Source organism: Paramormyrops kingsleyae, chromosome 1 (assembly GCF_048594095.1).
Source record: "Paramormyrops kingsleyae isolate MSU_618 chromosome 1, PKINGS_0.4, whole genome shotgun sequence".
Taxonomy (NCBI): Eukaryota; Metazoa; Chordata; class Actinopteri; order Osteoglossiformes; family Mormyridae; genus Paramormyrops; species Paramormyrops kingsleyae.
Genome location: NC_132797.1, coordinates 2,323,562 through 2,345,028, shown reverse-complemented (window position 1 = coordinate 2,345,028; position 21,467 = coordinate 2,323,562). Strand labels below are relative to the sequence as shown.

The following is a 21,467-nucleotide window of genomic DNA, read 5'->3' as shown; positions in this document are numbered from 1 at the left end:
CCTACCAGCCGTCATGTAACCAAATGCCGGGGGTGTGGGAAAGACCAGGCTGCAAGGAGTGGTGAAATCTTATCTCAGGCCGGTGACGCACTTTTCTGACCTTGAATTGAAAGGCGCGGGCAGATTCTGAGCCCTGCGGCACGTTAAGCGCCGACCCATGCCAGCGAGCACCATCAGTGGCAGTCTGTGTTCTGCGTCGGCTGCAGCTCCATGCAGCAGCCCTGGGTGTGTGTTTGTCTATGGGTCTGCCCTGCTTTCTGATACCCTTTCACTCACGGCTGGTCTTATCAGGCCAGATCCTGATGGTTGTTCTCATTTCTTCTTAAATTCAGCAGAACTAAAGGCAGAGACATGTCTGTATCTGACGTCGTTATTATGTATGACCAGGGGGAGGATCTGGTAACTGCTTACTGAACGGGCCGCAATGCCTAGAGCCGTGACATCGGAGCCGTTAGCATGGTGAGCAGCACTGAGCAGGTGGCACTGCTAGCTCGGCTGAGTTACCCAGAAGCCCCTGCGTGCATTGTTCAGGCTCACTGATGGCTTGTGTTTTAGTGGCTTGTGTTCCTGCTGTATTCTTACCTGAGGATGTGGCCATCTTGCCTGTAGGTGAGAGAAAGCATTAGCACTGAAAGTCCTGGAGGCATGTGGCTCAGGACAGGATCCATCCTTCAGATGAGGCATAAAACCCAGGTCCTGACTCTCTAAGGTCATAAAACATCCCTGGGCGCCTTTCAGGGTAGGAGTGGTACCTCGATGTCCCGGCACTGTGGCCCTATCAGATCTGGCCTGCTAATAACCCCCTTCATCTAATTGGTAAATTCTCTCCTGCCCCTTCACCACCTTAACTACTGCATGGTGAGCGTACTGGTGCACAATGGCTGCCATTGCATCATCCAGGTGGGGGCTACACAGTGGTGGTGGTCACAGCGGCTCCCCATTGGTTCTGTAAAGTGCTTTGGGTGTCTTGAGAAGCACTATATGAATGTAACATTCATTCATTCATTCATTCCGGATGAGCGAGTGGCCGCCTGCCTCGTTTCTGTAGTCCATCTCGCTGGTGCCTTAAACATGGCCCTAACGCCGGCAGGCTGATTCCTCTGCCACAGCAGATGCAAGCGTGTACACGTGGCACGATGAGCAGATGTTGCTTGTGGCCAACACGCCAGTGTAACACTGGCCTCTATCACTTTAGCTTTGCCAGAGACGGTGAGAGAGTCGCTTCCGTGACGACAGCACGGCTGTGCTGCGCACTGGATGCAGTGATCAGTTGTAAACTGGGATGCAGCTCTGTAATTCCAGTCAGCCGTGGCATTTCTTTCCCCGTCTCTTGTTGACTCAGACTTCCTGTCGCACTGCATCCAAAATCCAAATTCAACTGATTGCTGTCAGGAAGACCCGCATCTATTGGAATATGTGTGGTGCCACATCATGATCTGTAGCATGTTGCTCAGAAATTGCAGGTAATTGCCAATCATTCAGTTTACCAAGCTGAAATGAACACTAAATATATGAATATTAATGTATTGTTGAACATGTAAGTGTGTAATGAAGAAAAGCAAGAACGGTTTTGACTGCTTGCTTTACGTATATTTGGTTACAGAAAGGATGTAAAATTTAAGCTGTGCAATTTTTATTTTCTTCCTAAAATAAAGTAATTTTAAGGAAAGTTCAAAGGGTCATGGTTTGTTTACAGCACACTTCACATGCTATATTCTTGCCAAATGCTTTCAGCGGCTAACTGTGAAGTAGCTTAAACATTAAGCTTAAACACGATCAAACACGCTCCTTTCCAAACTCTTTGTTCTATGGACATATTGCAGGGGACAAGGCATTTACTTTGGGACCTGATGTCACCCAAGGGGTCAAAAGGGCACTCAGAAATGACGATCTCCAGCGGCGCCATGTCTGTGTGTCATTGGGAGAAGCCCCGGGGTGCAGTGGAATGGAGGGGGGGGTCCCAGCCTCCCCACTTGTGGCACGTGGCGACACCGGGCTGAGCCGGGCCTCATCCGTTACGCCGCCAAGCCAAATATTTAGTCAGCGCTCAGATGAACGACTCGCATGTGGCACCAGATGAAATAATGATTTAGTGTTCCAGCTAAAAGCCAGAAGAAGCATGGCTCTGTTTGCGTCCCCCCCCCCTTTTGCCTGCAGGTTTTCCTTCAGGGGGTGGGGGGCATGCTAGCCTCCTTTTAAACGAGCCCAGACACATTTCCTTGGGTGTGATTTTTCTTTTTATGTACTTTATTTTTTTCCCACCTACAAAACTGGTAGATAGTGTAGCAGTTCTCTGGTGATACCCAGGAAATAGCTGCTTCAGCTTGAACTGTTTCTGTAAGACCATCCAGTTGTGTAAATGAGTAAATCATACTCTGAGTCGCTTTGGGATAGAAGCATGTATTAGCAACCAAAATAAACAAAGGGCTTTACACAGGATCCAAATAGCTGTGTTTACATGAGCAGACCATGGTGGGATTTGATGTTGAAGAGGCTCTCAGAGGACCTGCCAGTGGGGAAAGAGGGAGTACAGCAGTGTGGGGTGAAGCACCGAGGACGGCTGGGGGGGGGGGGTGACCTTCATGTGTACGCAGATCATCAAAGACAGAGTTACTCCAAAGACATCGTCCTTTGCCTCCTATTTTCTTATTTACTGCTTGTCTTTTAAGTTCTGCTCAGAAATGGTCGCGGAAGTAACGCATGTTTTATTGCTTTTCGTGGAACATTTTGCCCCGAGTTTGATCTTGTTTCCCAGTAATCGTTAACCTGCCCGCTTCCCTGCTATGGCCGGCGCATGGAGCGCAATGCCGCTGTTTTCCCCTGGTGGAGATTTAAAGGCCGGCGAGCCATTAATGTGGGGTGAAACGGAGGGTAGCCATTCTCTGCGGCCCGCCCCTCAACCCGGTGCCGCGGTAACCTTTGCGATTGCTGCTCAATGCTGTCAGGCACGTGTGAAGCCCAGAATGGGTCAGTTTATAAACATCAGCCTAGGGCTGCTTGTCTCAGAGAGCACTGATATAAGCGAGATCTAAATCCGTGGCACATAGTAGGATCTTCATTGGGATGCCATGTGCAGGTCTGGACTGTTTAAATTTAAAAGGAGAAAATTCAAAGAATGATTTGTTTATGCCTGTTCTGATTGTTAATGAAATCTGGGTAATAGAATATCCTGTTGTGTTCATAAGATCATTGAGCACTTCTGCTGATATATTCCTTTAATTGTTTTTTGCCTTGTCTCAGTTTGCAGACAAGTTTGCTGTGAGCTTACATTGCCACACACAGAGTGGTCAAAGCATGGGAGGCCTCTTTTGTATTGCTGAGAGAAACTGAGCTGTTGAATCTTCACTTCAGTGACAGTGTAGCTCTGACGAGAAACAAGGCGGAGGGGCAGCTTCTGGTGAGCTACGTTCCATGCAGCAGATTCATGGGAGGATCTGCCGGCCGGCCGCATCACGGTGAGGCCAGGCCGGTCTCTTACCAAGGGAATTGTTGGGGCTTTTGGCTCCACTGTACTGGTAACTACACTGAACCTGTAAATGGTTCCCTGTGTCCACAAGTACGGCACACGCTTCTGCTCTCTGCGCTGTAATCCCACTGGAACTGGGCCGGATGATCCAGCGGTGGTCAGGACCAGGCAGAGTCAGATTTCCTCCTGTGCTGTGCCGGTGTGCTGCATTACATATGGCGTACCCTCGTAAAATGTTTTACAAAGAAGCAGATCAGCACCCAGTTTATTAGGCACTTCATTCTGGGCCTGAGCTGGGAGGAACATCATTCTGAAAGGTTATTATGAAAGCTGATTGATTTGCTTTTCATGAGGATTTAACTGGCTAAACAAATGAATGATTGTAAATTTAAGTGTGCAATTTTATTTTGTTTCCTTTTGAGACCTCAATATATGTGTGTATGCTTTTGGCTATATAAACTGTATCTAAGCACTGTTACCTGAAAATATTTCACTGTTTCATGATACATTGTTGATGATTTAATGCACAAATGTGACTTTGGAGGTTATTTAATCTCTTAATGATTTAATTGTGACCAGAAGCGTCCATGATGTACCAGAATGTTGTTTCGGTGTGTAACAGCCATCAACTACCACAGAAATGTTACGACCAAAGGCAAAAAACACTGAACATAACACAGATTTTAAACTTAATGTTCACTTGCATGGGTGGTATGGTGGTGCAGTGGTTAGCCTCGCACTGTTGGGACCAGGGTTTGAGTCTCCTCTTTGTCACCATGTGCGTGGAGTTTGCATGTTCTTCCAGTGTCATCATGGGGTTTCCTCCAGGTACTCCAGTTTCCCCCCACAGTTCAAAAACATGCTGAGGCTAACTGGAGTTACTAGATTGCCCATAGGTGTCACTGGTGTGTGAGTGTGTCCTGTGATGGGTTAGTCCTCCATACTGGATTGTTCCATGCCTTATTCCAGTAGCCTTTGGGAAACAACAAGCGGTTTTAGAAGATTGATAGATGACTGTTCACTTGTAGATGAAAGGTTGCGGGTGTGAGAAACAGAATATTTTTGTTTGCATCACATATTTTTGTTTCGTTTTTATTCAACAGCCTGACACAGTCTGTTATCATTGCCTTCCTTTTCTGAGAGCAGTAGTGCAGGAAAATGTTCCTTCCTTCCACACAAACACATGCATAAAATGCATGCATGTGTTTCTGCTACCTGGATAGTTTCAACATGCTCTATCACATAAACTGTAATTTTATGACCTGCCCCCCCTTTTTTTGTGGATAAACTGTGCTGGGTGGTCTCCCAGTTCCTGCAGGAGATGCCAACCTGCAGATGTACTTTAATAAAGCCCCCCCACCCCACTCTCTGGTTCCTCTGTTAGGGGGGTCTGTTTCTCAGTCTCTCGCTGATTATTTTTTCTGTCCTACTGCCTAGCTCTTTCTCTCTAGATGTCTTTTTGAGTAGGACCCAGCTGGGGATAGTGTCTCGTTCATCCAGGTCCACATCTGACACGTTGCATCAACTTCCTATGCAGACTGGTGCATAGATGAGCTTGTATATTCACATGCTGCGGCACATTGGAAGTGAGGCCAAAGCAGTGGCTTTGTTATGTTTACCGATAGTTATGTCAGCCCAGTTGTACCTTTAAGGGGCTTCAAAGCAGCGATCAGGATCCAGAACAGAGCGCTTCATCGCCTGAGATCCCCACTAGGAAGCTAGGAGCAGCCCCTTGATCCTTGGTCCGTCATTCGAGGCCGGTGAAATACGAAAGTCAGCTCCTCTCTGCCAGCAGAGAGAACTTATTTTTACTGTGATGTCCTTTCCGGTTTATAGCCACTCTGTGAATTTTGGGCTTGGGCTCTCCTGATCAGTGCTGTTTGTTCTTAGGCACACCGCTTTTTATTAAATGACAGCCCCTTTGGCGACCCTAGAACATGCCACCAGCTATGGACTTACCCTAGAACATGCCACCAGCCATGGACTTACCCTAGAACATGCCACCAGCTATGGACTTACCCTAGAACATGCCACCAGCTATGGACTTACCATAGAACATGCCACCAGCCATGGACTTACCCTAGAACATGCCACCAGCCATGGACTTACCCTAGAACATGCCACCAGCCATGGACTTACCCTAGAACATGCCACCAGCCATGGACTTACCCTAGAACATGCCACCAGCTATGGACTTACCCTAGAACATGCCACCAGCTATGGACTTACCCTAGAACATGCCACCAGCCATGGACTTACCCTAGAACATGCCACCAGCTATGGACTTACCCTAGAACATGCCACCAGCCATGGACTTACCCTAGAACATGCCACCAGCCATGGACTTACCCTAGAACATGCCACCAGCTATGGACTTACCCTAGAACATGCCACCAGCCATGGACTTACCCTAGAACATGCCACCAGCTATGGACTTACCCTAGAACATGCCACCAGCCATGGACTTACCCTAGAACATGCCACCAGCCATGGACTTACCCTAGAACATGCCACCAGCCATGGACTTACCCTAGAACATGCCACCAGTCATGGACTTACCCTAGAACATGCCACCAGCCATGGACTTACCCTAGAACATGCCACCAGCCATGGACTTACCCTAGAACATGCCACCAGCCATGGACTTACCCTAGAACATGCCACCAGCCATGGACTTACCCTAGAACATGCCACCAGCCATGGACTTACCCTAGAACATGCCACCAGCCATGGACTTACCCTAGAACATGCCACCAGCTATGGACTTACCCTAGAACATGCCACCAGCCATGGACTTACCCTAGAACATGCCACCAGCTATGGACTAATGGAGTACGCCGGCGTCCCCGGCTTCTCCAACTCTGTGGGGGGATTCATGAGAGAACATCTGCCAGCTTCATAGAGGTAAGTGTGTGTTTGTTAGGGAAGGAATGTCAGACATATCCATGAAAGCAGCTACGTACTCTGTGTGGAAGTGTGTCGTATAAGAACAGTGCATATATTTCCACCTCAGAAATGTTCTGGATGTTTACAGAACCTCGGAATAGGTCCTGGTTGGATGGGTCTGATGAGCCACTATCTGTATTGCCTGTGGTTGCCAGGGCGATGTGAAATGCAGCCCAAGAGAGTTGTTACTCAAGGGGTCTTGGGAGAAGAAAGAGCCAGCTGGCCTCTGTGTGCTTCACGTTCTCGCTTGTCACAACGTGGCATGATGTTGTTTTTGAATCATCGATTTAGGCCTGTTTACATGCATTTTCTTTAAATAATCCATAAGCCGTTGCTGTGTAATGTTTTGTGTTCTTTGTATGTATATTTTCATGTTTAGCATTTTTATGTCAGCCAAAATCCTTATCTTACAACAGGTTTATGGATGTGTGAGTTTCTCACTCTGTGATTACTGCAGCTGAAATGCACATTGTTCAGGACTTGGTGGGGGTAGATGTAGCCCCAAGGCCAGTAGTATCCTGACCCAGGACAGGTGACCTTCACCCGCTGCTGTGATCCAAAACGATTCTGCAGCAGCATTTCAGCAAATATCAATACACCACTTGGATTGTTGTTAACAGAACGGCTGAGTACAAACATGCCTCCATCCAGGGTTTCTTGAAATGAGTGTGAGAAATGCCGAGAGCTGTGGTTTTCCATCACCCTGTTACAGATGTGCAGCTCTCTTTCCAGAAGGTGTTAAGCTTGGCTTAGATGTTCCTGAGGATGTGGTGGTGTCTTCATGGTGGTGAACCATGTGCAGTGCAGTCCCTCCCCAGTCTGCAAAGGAGTGTGGCTGGTGTTGTCCTGCGGTCTCCCTCGGACGCCTTGTACACGTGATGAGGTCCAGATGCTGTGAGAGCCAGGGTCTGGGTGAGGCCTTTTGGGTCCGTGCAGACAGGGATTGACTTTCACTTAGTAAATGAGTGTAACTTTTTAATGGTATTTTTTCAAAGAGAAGAAAATGTCGATCGAGTTGGAAGGGGTTTTCAAAGAATTGCCTGCTTCATGTGTGCCTTTGACAGTGCGTTCACACTGACTTTCACTCTGTAAGATGAGGACCTAATTGATACAGCTGGCATCTTGCTTTTGAATAATGGACATTTCTCAGAGCTGCTGTTCGTGTCCATGGGTGAGCCACTCATCTTTCGGGGGTCGTGGGTTCTGAGCGAAGGCCTCACTCAGCGTGATGGTAAGTAGAGCTGCTGTCTGCTGCTTTGTCGTAAATTATTTTGATGATTATTTGTAGAATGATTAAGCTTTTGTGTCATGATCTAGCAGTGGCATTTAACAGCATGCAGTGTATCCAGAGTGGTCACTCATTTTACACACACTTCTAAACACAGGTAGCTGTGTGTCCATTTATTTGGCGTAAGTGTTTTTGGTGACCCTCGTCATTGATGTAAAGTTTTGGCAGATGACCTCTTTGTTCATTCAACACCCTTAACGAAATGTGTGAATCCCCATACATCAGCTCATTAAGTAGTTCCAGTCGTGCAAGATTTTCCATGCAGAGGAATTTGTCTTTATTCAGGAAAATTAAAAAACACTGGATTCCCTTCCTCCCCTTCCCATGATCCCTCTGGGACATTATCAGTTAGGGGTGGGGCCTGAAAAAACAGGAGTAGGTGGTCAAGGGGCGATTGTAGAGAGGGGGAGCCCCCCAGGCAAAGAAACGGGAGCTGGTGCCCGCCCACTGTTCATGCCCTGCTGTCATAAGTGTGTGATCACATGGGGTCACGGGTCATACCTTTTAGGTGTGAGGCGTGATGACATTGAGGTGTGTTGGCACTGGAAAGCCTCAGTATTATAATCCATGGTCTTTTGATCAATGAACAGAAAGACACACCTTCTGAACAACTATCTCCCTCTTTGTGTTTTCCATGAAGTTAAACAAATTGGATTTCTTTTTAATGTCTTGTAAAAAGTCTGAGGGATACGTGTCAAGTGTGACATGGTGTAAAATGCAGGCCAGGTCTGAAGCCAAGAGTCTGGGGATGTTACCTGAGACGTCAGACCTACCTTTGGCTCCCTCACATATACGGAAAGGTAGCAGTGTGTTCCAGCTGGACTCCGCTCCTACAATAAAGGCAAAGCCTGAAAATGCCTGAAACTCAGTCCCAGCATCCAGGGATCCAGGGGCTGTACCTTGGCTCGCTTGGTCCACACAAGCTCACTCTCTGAAGAAACAGAATTAGTCATGTTTTCCCGTGGAATTTTCCCCCGAAGTTATTAATGTGCAGAGAATGAGAACAATATGTATCGCTTTCCAGTGTCCACCTCCTGCTGCACCAGTTTGTTTTATTTACCGGGTGGAGAAATCAGAACTCTGAGGTTGACATGGGTGAGAAATGTTTAACAGGAAGCTGAAATGCAAGCAGTGCTCATATCGTGCGTTTTGTTTTTGCAAACAAATATCAAACACTTTACTGATGTATGAACGTTACCAAAAAACAAGTGTTTTATGAGGTTTGGGTTTTTACATCATAACCAAAAGAGATGTTAAGTACTTTCTTTTGCAGAAAGTGATACGACCCAGTGGGAGGGCCTTGTGTATTAGACTGAACATTTGATTAAGTCTGACATTAGGTGCATTCGACCAGCTTCTTTTTCCTGAATTAAGGGTCCACAAAATGAGTGAGACGGAGCTTGTAGAGCATACAGTCTTTTTCATCTGGTCCCAGTGTACTGATCCAAATTAGCATTAACTAGGAAGGTGTGCGATGCGTGTGAATGTTTGTGTGTATTTTCAGTTTCCTCCTGTTGTTAGAGAGCTCTCTTCCTGGCTTCCCTTGTGCTGGTCTTGATCAGAGCTCCACCAGCAGGTGACAGGCAGTATTGCACCATGTTTCGAGGGCTCAGCATCTTTCACTTTCTGCTGTTTTGCACAAACGCTCTCGATTTGACGTCATTGCTCCACCATATGGGATTTAAATTTTTTCCCCGTCTCTGAGTTTTTTAAATGATGCGAAACAAATCTCTCCTTTGGGGATCAGTCCCATTATTTCTGTTCTACTGTTTTCCTGGGATTCTTCTGAATTAAGCTAAGAAAGTAAAACATTCCAGCTTCATTAAATCAGCTTCCAGAGTGTTACGATTTTCCTGAAGCCTTTTTTTTGTTTGTTTTTCTTTTTCAGTGTTTGCTCACGTACATTCTAGGGCACAGATGTGAAACCGCTGAATATTTCAGCTTGTGAATGAAGGCTTACTGCTCTTTGCTCGTTAATCTCGTGCAGGATTCAGCCTCCACCGTTTCTCCATGTTATTAAAAGAGCATTAGCTGAACCAAACCGATGACAGTCCTGCTCCTGGGTGATCATCCCACGCGAGACTGACACCTTCTCTATGAGGAGGAGGAGGAGAACAGATTCAGACAGAAGTAGATTTGGATTGGTTACTTTGGCTGGGATTTGAGACATGCACCCAAGAGACGTCTTCACTGTACAGTGAACCGAACCATTTTTCATTAATTTGGAGGAGGAGAGATTCCAAAGCTGCTTCATTGTGGGAGTTTTTAAATATCTTGCAATCCTGATTCACCATCAAAGGAACAAAACAGAGAATATGACAATAAATAGCTTTCTTTTAAACTTAACTTTCTTCTTAACAATGAGACTGTAAAAGTTACAGTATTTTTCTATGTAATGGAAATAAACGGTGGAGGTTCCCTCTGAAAAGTTTAGCCACGGGTCAGAACGTCACGGAATGACAGCATTTCCCGGCCCAGGTCCGGCCGCCATCCAGTGCCCAAGTCCGGCCGCCATCCAGTGCCCAGGTCCGGCCGCCATCCAGTGCCCAGGTCCGGCCGCCATCCAGTGCCCAAGTCCGGCCGCCATCCAGTGCAGAATAAACATGAGGCATGTTAACAGGCTGTGCCTTTCTGTCCCCACCTTTTATTTGCACTCCAGATAAGGCGGGCTTTTAGAACTGACCAGTGTTTACACAGTGTCTCGCTGCTGCAGCCCCCGTCCATCTTCAGACGGGCTCGCCTTCGCCACGACATTCACACTGATTATTAAGGAGAACGCCGGCAGCCTTGCCCTCGCGCTGCAAACACGGCCCAGCGTCTCTCTTTAGAGCTGCTCCTCTCACATAATATTTTAATAAACAGTAAATGCCACTAAGTGAACATTTTGAAGAAAACTTGGCCCTTCTGAATGTAAATGTATTATACGTTCCTTACATCATACTTTAAACTGCAGTTGGATTTGCACGTGTCATACTGAACGGACTTTTCAGCAAAAGCTGTAGTTTTACTGAAGACATGATGCGAGTTTATTATATTGTTCATTGCTAAATATTCTCATTCCTATTACTTTTATATTGCTCATTACTGAATATTCTCTTGTTACTTGGAAACTTGAACTAGTAGTAAACTTTCTTTCTCTGTGGTCTCTGTAGTAAACTTCTGGTGGTGTCTGGCCAGTTGATGGGAATTTGTGCCAGAAACTTTTGTTGTTGTTTTTTCTGAATGTTTACCTGCAACACATGCTCCTAATCGTGATGTCATACTACCTATCTCCATTTCTTTCTAAGGGATTTAATGGCATTGCCCTTTTAGGAAAGAAGTCAAAAAGATTAATTATTTTCCATTAATGATTTTCCATTAATAATTTATATAAAACTGCATAAAAAATATGCCTTGACCAGACTTTTATACAGCGTGTATTTCTTGCTAATCAGTGCACAGTGGCATAGCAACAGAAATTTAACATCAAAATATAGCCAGCACTTTTTTTCTTGGAAGTCCAGCTCTAGAGTTTCCCTAACTGTGTTCCACAGCCTTTAGGGAATACGTATGGGTTTAGCACTCTGCCACTGTCGCCACTGCAGACGCTTTGGTATGCGAGCCAATAACTCAAACACTGATTGATGGATCTTTCTTAAACTTTGCAGAGGCATTGTATGGGCACTGTTGTTTATTTGAGACAGATCGTCCCAAAATTACTACATACTGATACCCAAAAAAGGGCAGTATTGACACTTCATTCAGTTATGATAACTCAAAAAGTTTTTGATGTATCTTTTTAAAACTTTGCAGAGGCATTGAATGGGTGCCAACCTGGAACTGATTAATTTTTGAGATTGATCACCCCAAAATTGAAGCAATGCCACTTAGTGGAAGCAAAGGGAAGAGGGAAAGCAGATGACATTTGACCTTGTGAATGTGATGTCAAAAAGTATTTGGTGGAAACTACTACTGCTTCACCAAAACATTATATGGTTGAAAATCTAAACCTGCCAGACAAATTCCCCCCAAAATCAAACAATAGCACTGTGTAGCAGCAAAGGACGGAACTGGCAGCTGTAGAAAACACTTGGGGGTCAGATGTACTAAAGTAAACAAGTCTCTCATTCACCCACTCACTCACCAACTTGGTCCACCCTTTCAGGTTTGTCATTCATTCATGACCAAGAGCAGGGTTGCCAACTGTCTCAAAAAATGACCTCTCATGCATCTGACGTGACACTCATGCTTTTAGACTTTCACGCTCATGCTTTTGCAGGTGTTGGAAGGAGGCTTTATCAAAGAAAATAAATTTGCACCAGTTTCCTGAAATACAAGGACTGGACATCAGAAGACTAAAGCTATTTTCTCTGGTGATGCCTCTTCCAACTCTTTGGTACATCTGGAAAATCGACTCATCCCAGGGGTTGTGCTCACTCACAATTCTGCCCAAAAACACCTCCATGAATAAAGAATGGTATAAAAATGTTCTCCAAGAGCAACTTCTCCCAATGATCCAGGCGCAATTTGGCGATGAACTGTGCCTTTTCCAGCATGCTGAAAAAGCTTCTTATGAAATGATTATAATTGTTCTTCAGTATACCATAGAAACATGTAAAAAAAATGTAAAAATTCTGAAGCAGCAAAGTTTGCAAATCATAAAATTTGTGTCAACTTTTGGCCATGACTGTAGCTCCTCTAAGGGACTTTTGTTACATCATTGTCACATCATTGATCAAAAGCAATGCGGTAGCCAGTTGGAGCGGATAAATGGCTTTGCTCAGACCCCAAGCTTCACAGACAACTATGTGCATATAAAATACATAATATGTGTGTGTGTTTGAGTATGTATGACATGGAGAGCAATTAACCATGCTTAAATATTCAAAATGTGAGCCATCAGTGAAGTAATTTGTTCACCATTGTTACTTAGTGTTAGTATGCAAAAGTGAAAGCCAAAAGTTAAAAATACTTTGATTTGTACATAATGTTCTTGTTCTAAAACTGTAGAGGGCAAGATGATTTTTTTAATACTTTATGATCAAGTTTACATTGACTTTAGATCACTAGCCTCCAAGATCAGGATATTTGTAGCAAAGTGGTAGTCGGTCGTATTGTAGGAAATTTTGCAAAATTTATTGTGGGGGAATTTAGTCGGCTGGGTCCGAATATACTTGCGGTTTGGTCTGCATCTGGAACCCCTGTTATATACAGTTGGCCCTCCATATCTGTGGGCTCCATATCCACAGATTCAACCAACCTCAAATTGAAAATATTTGGAAAAAAAAATTTCAAAAAGCAAAATTTTAATTTTCCGCGTACCGAGCACTATTGTGAATCATATGAATGAAGTGATGTGTAGTTTTGGGTGTTCGTGATCAGTGTTAACACAGTGCGCATTTCTCAATATGCGTACTCGCCTGTACTTGTGTCCTCGTGTACCTGTTTTACATCTGCACTCCACAGTTTGAGTACCTCTGGTATATAGGGTTACTCGCCTGTACTTGTGTCCTCGTGTACCTGTTTTACATCTGCACTCCACAGTTTGAATACCTCTGGTATATAGGGTTACTCGCCCGTACTTGTGTCCTCGTGTACCCGTTTTACATCTACACTCCACAGTGTGAGTACCTCTGGTATATAGGGTCACTCGCCCGTACTTGTGTCCTCGTGTACCTGTTTTACATCTGCACTCCACAGTTTGAATACCTCTGGTATATAGGGTTACTCGCCCGTACTTGTGTCCTCGTGTACCCGTTTTACATCTGCACTCCACAGTTTGAGTACCTCTGGTATATAGGGTTACCATTAGTGCATGTCTTGCAATTCTTACTTCTGTGTTGCAGAAAATATTGGTTGTAGTGCAAAAGAAGAATGAATAGAATAAAACTATATAAACATATATAAATAATATAAATGACATTTTCAAACATGGACATAAACATATACTAAAAAATACAAGGGCTAATTTGTGGGGAAAGATTCTGCAAATTAGCATATACAGTGAAAACCACTTACTGTATAGTGATTACGTCTGTCTGGGTGAACTTGCTCATTATAAGCGAACAATCATTATAACCTTTTCTTTATGTCTCTGGCAGATTACCATCTAATCAACATTTGTATATTTATTATATGAATATAAGGTAATAGAACTGACTGCATTGTTATTTACTGCATATTATTGACTCTTTCAAAAATACAGTACAGCTGATTAAAATGCTTTTGAGTACTGTACAACACAACTCAAATACGCTATAATACAATACTGTACATAAAATCTACCTTATTGTATTTTCGCTGCTGCATCTCGTTGGCTTGTTTTTGGCAGTTTATCGTAAGCTTTGATGAGTTTATATTTGTCACTGAGAGAAAATGGCATTATTTTTCCTGTCATGTTGTCTATACTCGCAGCATTAGCCTCAGGTAGCCAGGAGAAGAAGCCAGAAGTTACCGCAAGGCCAAGTAGGGCTATCAAAGTAAAGTAGAAAAAAAATGACCATAGTTTTCATTTTTCCATATGTTGTATGTATAAATGAATGCAAAATGAGCACTGTGAGCAGACTACTTGATTATTATAAGCAGATTATTTTAACAGTATTTGTACAGGAATGATTCTGTCCCAAGCTTTTTGGTCCATTCGCTATAACCATGGTCACTATAAGTGGTTTCCACTCTAAGTGGAATGTCCAATAAATGAATAAGTATACTTTCAGACCTGTATATCACAAGGACTCACAAAATGTAGGTAAAAACACATTTATTAACTAATACATTTCCAGGTGATCCATCCAGTACCTCTTGAATCTGTACAAGTTGCTGAGTGTGGCATGGGTTCAGCTTAGCTAGCTGGAGCAAATGACTGGGCAGTCCAGGGAAAACAACACTGTCCTTTCTGACTGCACCAAATATAGTTCACTCACAGGTTTTACTATGCTCACCTTTTACTGTTGTAACTTCAACTTATGGGACCAAGATGAGGATTCCTAGGGCAAGTGGATCCACATCTTTGTAGCAGAATTTATTCACAGTGCTTTTGAAAGAATTCGGATCCATACCTCAGATTCTGTTCCTGCCAGGCCTCTCAAACCCCACTCAAAACTCAAGAAGAGTAATTAATACGCCTTGCTGATGTTCTCATTCTCATGGCATTATTGGGGTGATGGAGGTTAAGCCCCTAGCTGAATGGTAAAGTGCCTTGCCCTGCCTGGGCTCTCATAATGAGAGATTTTGCCTCTTTCTTTTTAACATGCTAGCTGGAGGTGCCCCTGGGGGCCCACAGTAGAGAATAGAGTAGCAGCACTGTCAGATTACCCAAGGTGCATCACTCAGCAGGTGAGCCAGACACCCAGCACCCTGCGAGACAGTCCAGGGGAATAGCACCAGTTGGTGTTTGATTCCAGTGTGAGGTATTCCTCTGTTCTCTTCCTCACCCACTGTCTGATAACAGTGCCACTTGGTGTGGTGAGATGGGTCAGGAAGAGCTCTGAAAGCTCGCAACTGTGACATCAGCCCTAGTGGGATGTCAGTATCTTGGCTGTCCCTCCAAAGGTTTAGAGTTGGTGGAAAATGCCATGTCGGTTAGGGGTGCTGAGGTGTGTCCCTGCCCCCTGCTGGTAAAGAGTGATGTTGCGGAAATGCAGCATAAGAACATTTCATAATGGAGTGTCATTTGAACCTGTGTTTGTGTCTTCGCCTGTTTAAAAACATCCTAAATACTCTAAGAATAATGGTAGAGTTAAGAGCTGAAGGTCATCTGTCCCCCTCTTTTCTGCACGGTAGTGATAATGCTTCAGGAGGTTACCAAAACTGTGTTGAGTACCAAAAGCCTGCAAGAACAAACGGCATGGAGCTCTCAGACACGACACGCAGGCCTTCACTGATTGTGTCTGGGAAAAAATGTGGACCCCTTGATTATCGTAAGTGACTTTTGGACTGAAGCCTGGCAAGTCGTGCCAAATGGTGAAGGTCGCCGTTCGGAGAGCTAGCCGGTGAGTGGCAAGGCTGTCCCGTGTGGAAGCGAGATACCGCTGATTTACGGCCACACGCTATTAAGCATGGAGGACTCGCCCCCGAAAGTACACTTGTATTGTTTATTTCCTGCTCACTGTGGGAAAGCAGTCCACGGTCCAGATCTCCCTGCCTCTCGTCTCCCTGAAGGGGTGCCCGCATTGCAGCTGGAAGATGTGCAGCTGGAAACCTCCCTGCCCAGGCCGTGGTCGGCACCGTGAGGGCATGGCTGCTGTGGTGTCTCCTCTGATGCTCGCTCTCTGTAGAGCCGGACGTAGTTAGAGGGAGCTGGGTGCTGTGCCAACTGTCCTGACTGTAGAACTGCAAACCTAACCAAAGGGAAACCACAAAGCCCACTTTCTTCTTCCTTATTTGATACATTTTTGGGGGGGACCTGTCCCGCAGACAGTTTCCCTGGGCCCTTTGTATTAATCCTTTGTCTCCCTCTCTCGTTTTTGCCCCCCCACAGACGCTGTGCCAGTCAGAGTGGGAGCACAAGCGAGGCGCCCGGGGGTCACAGGTCAGTGACTGCGGTTGGGGACCAGGTGACCCGGCGGCATTCCAGCCAGGGCGTGTCCCCGATTCACACACCGCTGCTTCCTTCTCTGTAACACTGTCATTATCATTTGTGATAAGCTGTGGACTCCGAAAGCCAGGGGAGCTCTTCTGTACTTTTATGCCTTTTAACCACAGTAGATAAAGCCCTGCAAAGTTTGGATTCCTGGTGGTTTGTAGCTCAGCCAGTTATGGCTCTGTGTCCATATCCAGAAGATTATTGATTGCTGTTCCATGGCTGGCAGAGTAATCATTTCATCATTACACCATTTCACAGAACCCTTAACGTCAACTGACCGGGGAAGCAATAAAAAAAGGCCAATAGGATGTTGGGTTACATCTGTAGGTGTGTGGAGTTTAAGTCAAGGGAGGTGATGCTGCGATTATACAATTCCTTGGTAAGACCCCACCTAGAATATTGTGTGCAGGTTTGGTCACCTTACCTTAAAAAGGACATTGCTGCCTTGGGAAAGGTTCAACGTAGGGCTACAAGAATGATTCCTGGTCTTAGAGGAATGTCTTATGATGAGAGGTTAGCTGAGCTGAATCTGTTCAGCCTCGCGCAAAGGAAAGGAGATTAAGGGGGGACATGATCCAGGTATATAAGATTCTAACGGGTCTGGATGCTGTTCAGCCAAATGGCTACTTCAATATTAGTTTAAATACTAGAACTCGTGGCCATAAGTGGAAATTAGCGGGAGGACATTTTAAACTGAATTTGAGGAAGCACTTCTTTACACAGCGTGTAGTTAGAGTATGGAATGGTCTTCCTGTTAGTGTAGCGGAAGCTAAAACCCTGGGTTCCTTTAAATCAGAGCTAGATAAGATTTCAACAACTCTGAGCTATTACACTGGTCAAAATGCTTCTTAAATAAATTTACTCAGATTGCACTAACTTTGGGTTGCTAATAACGAAAATGATATCTAATAATGTTGATTGGCTATAATTTTTAAGATACGGTACTGGATCAGTAAGTCTCGTTATATATACGGGCCGATGTTTCGGAGTGACCAAAGATGCCTTGTTTATGCGTGAACAATGCTGATCAGTTTTGCTATATTTGTGGGGAAGTTACTTTCAAATCACAGAAACGCAGTTTCTTTACCTGCTGAGGTAAAGACAGCATATCATCTTTACTTCGGGTGCAAAGTTGGAGACCAGCTCTGGTCTTGGTCTCCACACATTTGCTGCAACAGTTGTGCAACTAACCTTCGTCAGTGGCTGAACAGGAAGAGAAAATCCATGGCATTTGCAGTACCCATGATTTGGAGAGAATCTACAGATCACGTCAGCAATGGTTATTCTACAATGTGTATGATACCATAACTGAAAAGATTAAAGATCCTTTGAACGGTAGCCAATCAGCCTGTTTTATTCTCATTTTTGAAATCAGCACACCAAAATGCATCAGAATTGGCAGATTGGCAGACAACTTCCAAAAATTTGTGGACCAGTGCTAGTTAAGTTCTCCCCAAACGAGCTGATGGGCTGAATGGCCTCCGCTAAGTAAATGTAATGTACTGAATATTTTGTATTTACTATTAGTTTTTCCTTCAAGCAATTAAAATGTCATTCATTGTGAATGACCTACGAAAAAGCTTTTGATGGGCTTTGTCTAACTGTTTGGTTGTCTTGCAGTGGACTGGCATCCTGTTCAGTATTTACCCTGCCTTGCCCTCTCAGCATTGCAGGATAGGCCTCAGATCTCCATGAGTGACAGCAGATCAGCCATTGTGAAAAGTGGGTGGATTTAACAGACACCGTTTGGTTCAGAGGTAGATTCTTTTCTGGTCACAACACTTCCTGTCAATCGTATGTATTGGCAGATGGTATCAAGCCCAGCAGGCATTAAACTCTTGTTTGTGATTGTGATGTACGGAGAAGGGGCGTGTTATGTTAGCTATCCCTAGGCCTGTCAAGTCCTTGATGGACTCATTTCTGCCACCGTTGAGACTTGGCTTTACATATAGACCAACTGCAGACAATCCATCGTGAGTTATGGCAACCGGGTCACTTCCTGGAGCCCGGTATCTGACAGCTGGACAATGCACCAGTAGGTAACGCCTTATCGGGAGGACATCCTCCTCTGGTCAGTGCTGAACTCTACTCTTCTACTGCAGCCAGACGCTTGGCTTCATATCTCGCTTTTGTTTGATATCAAGCCGCCCCAATACAGTAAAGTGGCCCCCAGGCAGGTCTGATTTGTAAGCTGCACACACAATGACATGGTGTTTCTCATGTGCCTCTGGACTCTCCAGTGGGTTTAGGCGGTTGGCAAGGCAGGTGTCGTGGTAAACATCTCAGCTGTCTGAGCAACGGGTCAAGGAGCACGGCTGAATTAAGGTCTGCAGCATGATAACACTGAATGCCAGATAGAAGATAAGACAAGATATGAACATACAACTTTGTCTGGACACGCACATGTTCCAGTAGTAGGATTTTGTAGAATATGAGAAGAAACACCCCAGAATTTTTTTTTAAGTTTGCAAAATGATCGTGGAGCCCTGCAAACACGGTATGGCTTGTGAGAGGTGGATATAAATATAAAACGTGCCTGCAGAGTGACACAGAAGTAGCTGTTTTTTCAGATGTTTCATTGTGATCAGCATCTGTCTCTTTGGTGACTTCATAAAGTATGTAAGATAGTGTGCCTCTCTGGCACGGACCCCCATCTCTCTCCCTGAAATGAGCGCTGCGTCTCAGAGATGGCCAGTGGCCAGCTGCCGCTCGTTGAGTTTTTAAATCATGCAGACTTGCGAAAGCTGTTGACCCTGTGGATTTCTTGATTTCTGCAGTGTTTTATTTGCTGAGCAGCACACATTATTCAGCTCCTTTTCCTAACTGCTCTCTTTTCCTCCCGTTTCCTGAAAGATTGCGGTCGGTGTCTTAAGTTACAAATCTAAAGGAAAATTGCGTATGGAAAAAAGTTGCCTAAATATTTGTATCCTGCTTAGAAATACATCGGTTTTGGACCAGTACTGTTGTGAGGTTCTTTGAGACATGGTGGCTTGTAATTTTTGTGACATATGTGGGCCGTAGTGGGTGTGAGTATAAGGTAACAGTGAGAGTAACAGTGAGAGCTTGCTTAATGTGTAACCTGAGCAACCCACATTAGACGTTAACCAAACTGCAGCATTGCTCAGAAAAAAAAAACAAAATCACTTGAATACACATTAGATGCAATTCAAGTACAAAACAAATAAGCCCAAACCTCAAGAAACCCATTCAGTCACTCAGTCAAAACATACCCCAAAGGGTCATTAACGAGACACAGATACATTCACTCACTAACAATTAGATAACCATCTAAAAAAACAGGTGAACTGGAACTTGTGTCTGTTCCCTTGCCCCCTCTGGTGGCTGAATTGAGACATGACATGGCATGATATATTGTCGTGTTTCCAAATGGTATACCAAATGCACAGTTAATCTATAAATTGATTTGTAAATGTTTCTCATGTTTTATTGGTCCATTATCCATTAAAGAAAAGTGTGAAGAATGAGCCCAGTACATTTATTATGTATCAGTGTCCAAGATGGACGTCAGTATTATTGCTTCACAGTCACCAGGAGGATGCTATCGACCAATATTAATTATTATTATATTATTATAAAGATCAGACCATCTTCAGGTCAACCAAATAAGTGGAAGAGACACCATATCAGAGCCTGTATTTGGTCCAAAATGATATCAGTGAGTTCTCCAGTGAGTTCTCCAGTGAGTTCTCCAGTGTCCATCATTAAAGAAGCGGTTGGAAATTTGCAGCACCTGAAAAGAGTGGGAAAATGCTGACTTTGCATGCCTCTCATTGCAAGTCAAAATGCGCTACTGTTCCAGAATGTTCCTCTTGCAACACCTGGCTTCATTCCCTGGTTCCAGCTCATGCTGTGTCCATATTGATTATTCCCATAACTTTTAGGGGCAAGGTGGATGATAATGGAAAAATTTACATAAGTAAATTGGAGGGTCTGAGGTGAAAGGTAATATTAGGCTAAACCCCTTAGTATCAGTGTGATAGAGTACTTATAAATATTTCTGTTTATTTAAAGAATAAACTCCCACATTCATTCAAACTGTTGCATGATATACTTGTGAAAAGTATTAATGTCATGAAAATTAAACGCATTCTCTGTAGATATTTTTCCAGACAGAAGTTGCTGTATTAGTCGTGAAAAAGAAAGTACACCCTCTTTCAGTTCTACGATTTTACGTATCAGGATTAAGAAATCATTTGGTTCTTACCAGATTCTAAAATTATTTAAATCTAACCTCAGGTGTGAAACAACACATAACAGATTCCACCATGTAATTTTTTTTTTAACAAAAATGAAGCCAAAATGGAGAAGCCATGTGTGACAGACTAAGTGCACCCATGACTCAATAGCTTGTAGAACCACCTTTAGCAGCAATAACTTGAACTAATTGTGTTCCGTATGATTTTATTAGTCTCGCACATCGCCGTGGAGGAATTTTGGCCCGCTCTTCTTTAGAAGGTTGCTTCGGTTCATTGTGATTTGCAGGCATTTGATTATGCACAGCTCTCTTACGGTCCCACCACAGCATTTCTATCAGGCTCAGGTCTGGACTTCAACTGGCCCATTGCAACACCTTGATTCTTTTCTTTTGCAGCCATTCTGCTGTAGATTTAGTTGTGTTCTTGGGATCCTTGTCCTCTTGCATGACCCAGTTTTGGCCAAACTTTAGCTGTCGGACAGATGGCCTCACATTTGACTCAATAATACTTTGGTATACAGAGGAGTTCATGGTCGACTCAATAACTGCAAGGTGCCCAGATGCTGTGGCTCCAAAACAAGCCCAAATCATCACCCCTCCACCACCGTGCTTGACAGTTGGTATGAGGTGTTTGGTTTTCACCAAACGTGGTGCTGTAAATTATGGCCAAATATCTCCACTTTGGTCTCTTCTATCCAAAGGACATTGTTCCAGAAGTCCTGTGGTTTGTTCAGATGCAACTTTGCAAACCTAAGCCGTGCTGCCATGTTCTTCTTGGAGAGAAGGGGCTCTCTCCTGGCTGCTCTTCCAAACAAGCCATACTTGTTTAGTCTTTTTCTAATTCTATTGTCATGAACTTTGACATCTAACATGCTACCTGAAGCCTGTAGAGTCACTCTGAGATGTAGCTGTTGGGTTTTTTTGCACGGTCTGACCTTGGGGTGAATTTGCTGGGCCGCTCCTGGGAAGATTGACAGCTGTCTTGAAT

General features: G+C 44.3%; 1 protein-coding gene across 3 annotated transcripts in view; it reads left to right on the top strand.

Annotated features, from left to right (window-relative positions):
* The window catches only part of LOC111851226 (cGMP-inhibited 3',5'-cyclic phosphodiesterase 3A-like), an 83,925-nt gene that overhangs the window by 32,943 nt on the left and 29,515 nt on the right, over positions 1-21,467 (top strand). For 2 of the 3 annotated variants that reach the window (XM_072713922.1, XM_023825934.2), the window contains exon 2: positions 16,159-16,209. In XM_072713922.1, coding sequence (XP_072570023.1) covers positions 16,159-16,209 — 51 coding nt within the window. Of the gene's footprint in view, positions 1-6,332; positions 6,371-16,158; positions 16,210-21,467 lie in introns of those variants that run through there. The other variant, XM_072713957.1, reaches the window with a different exon arrangement.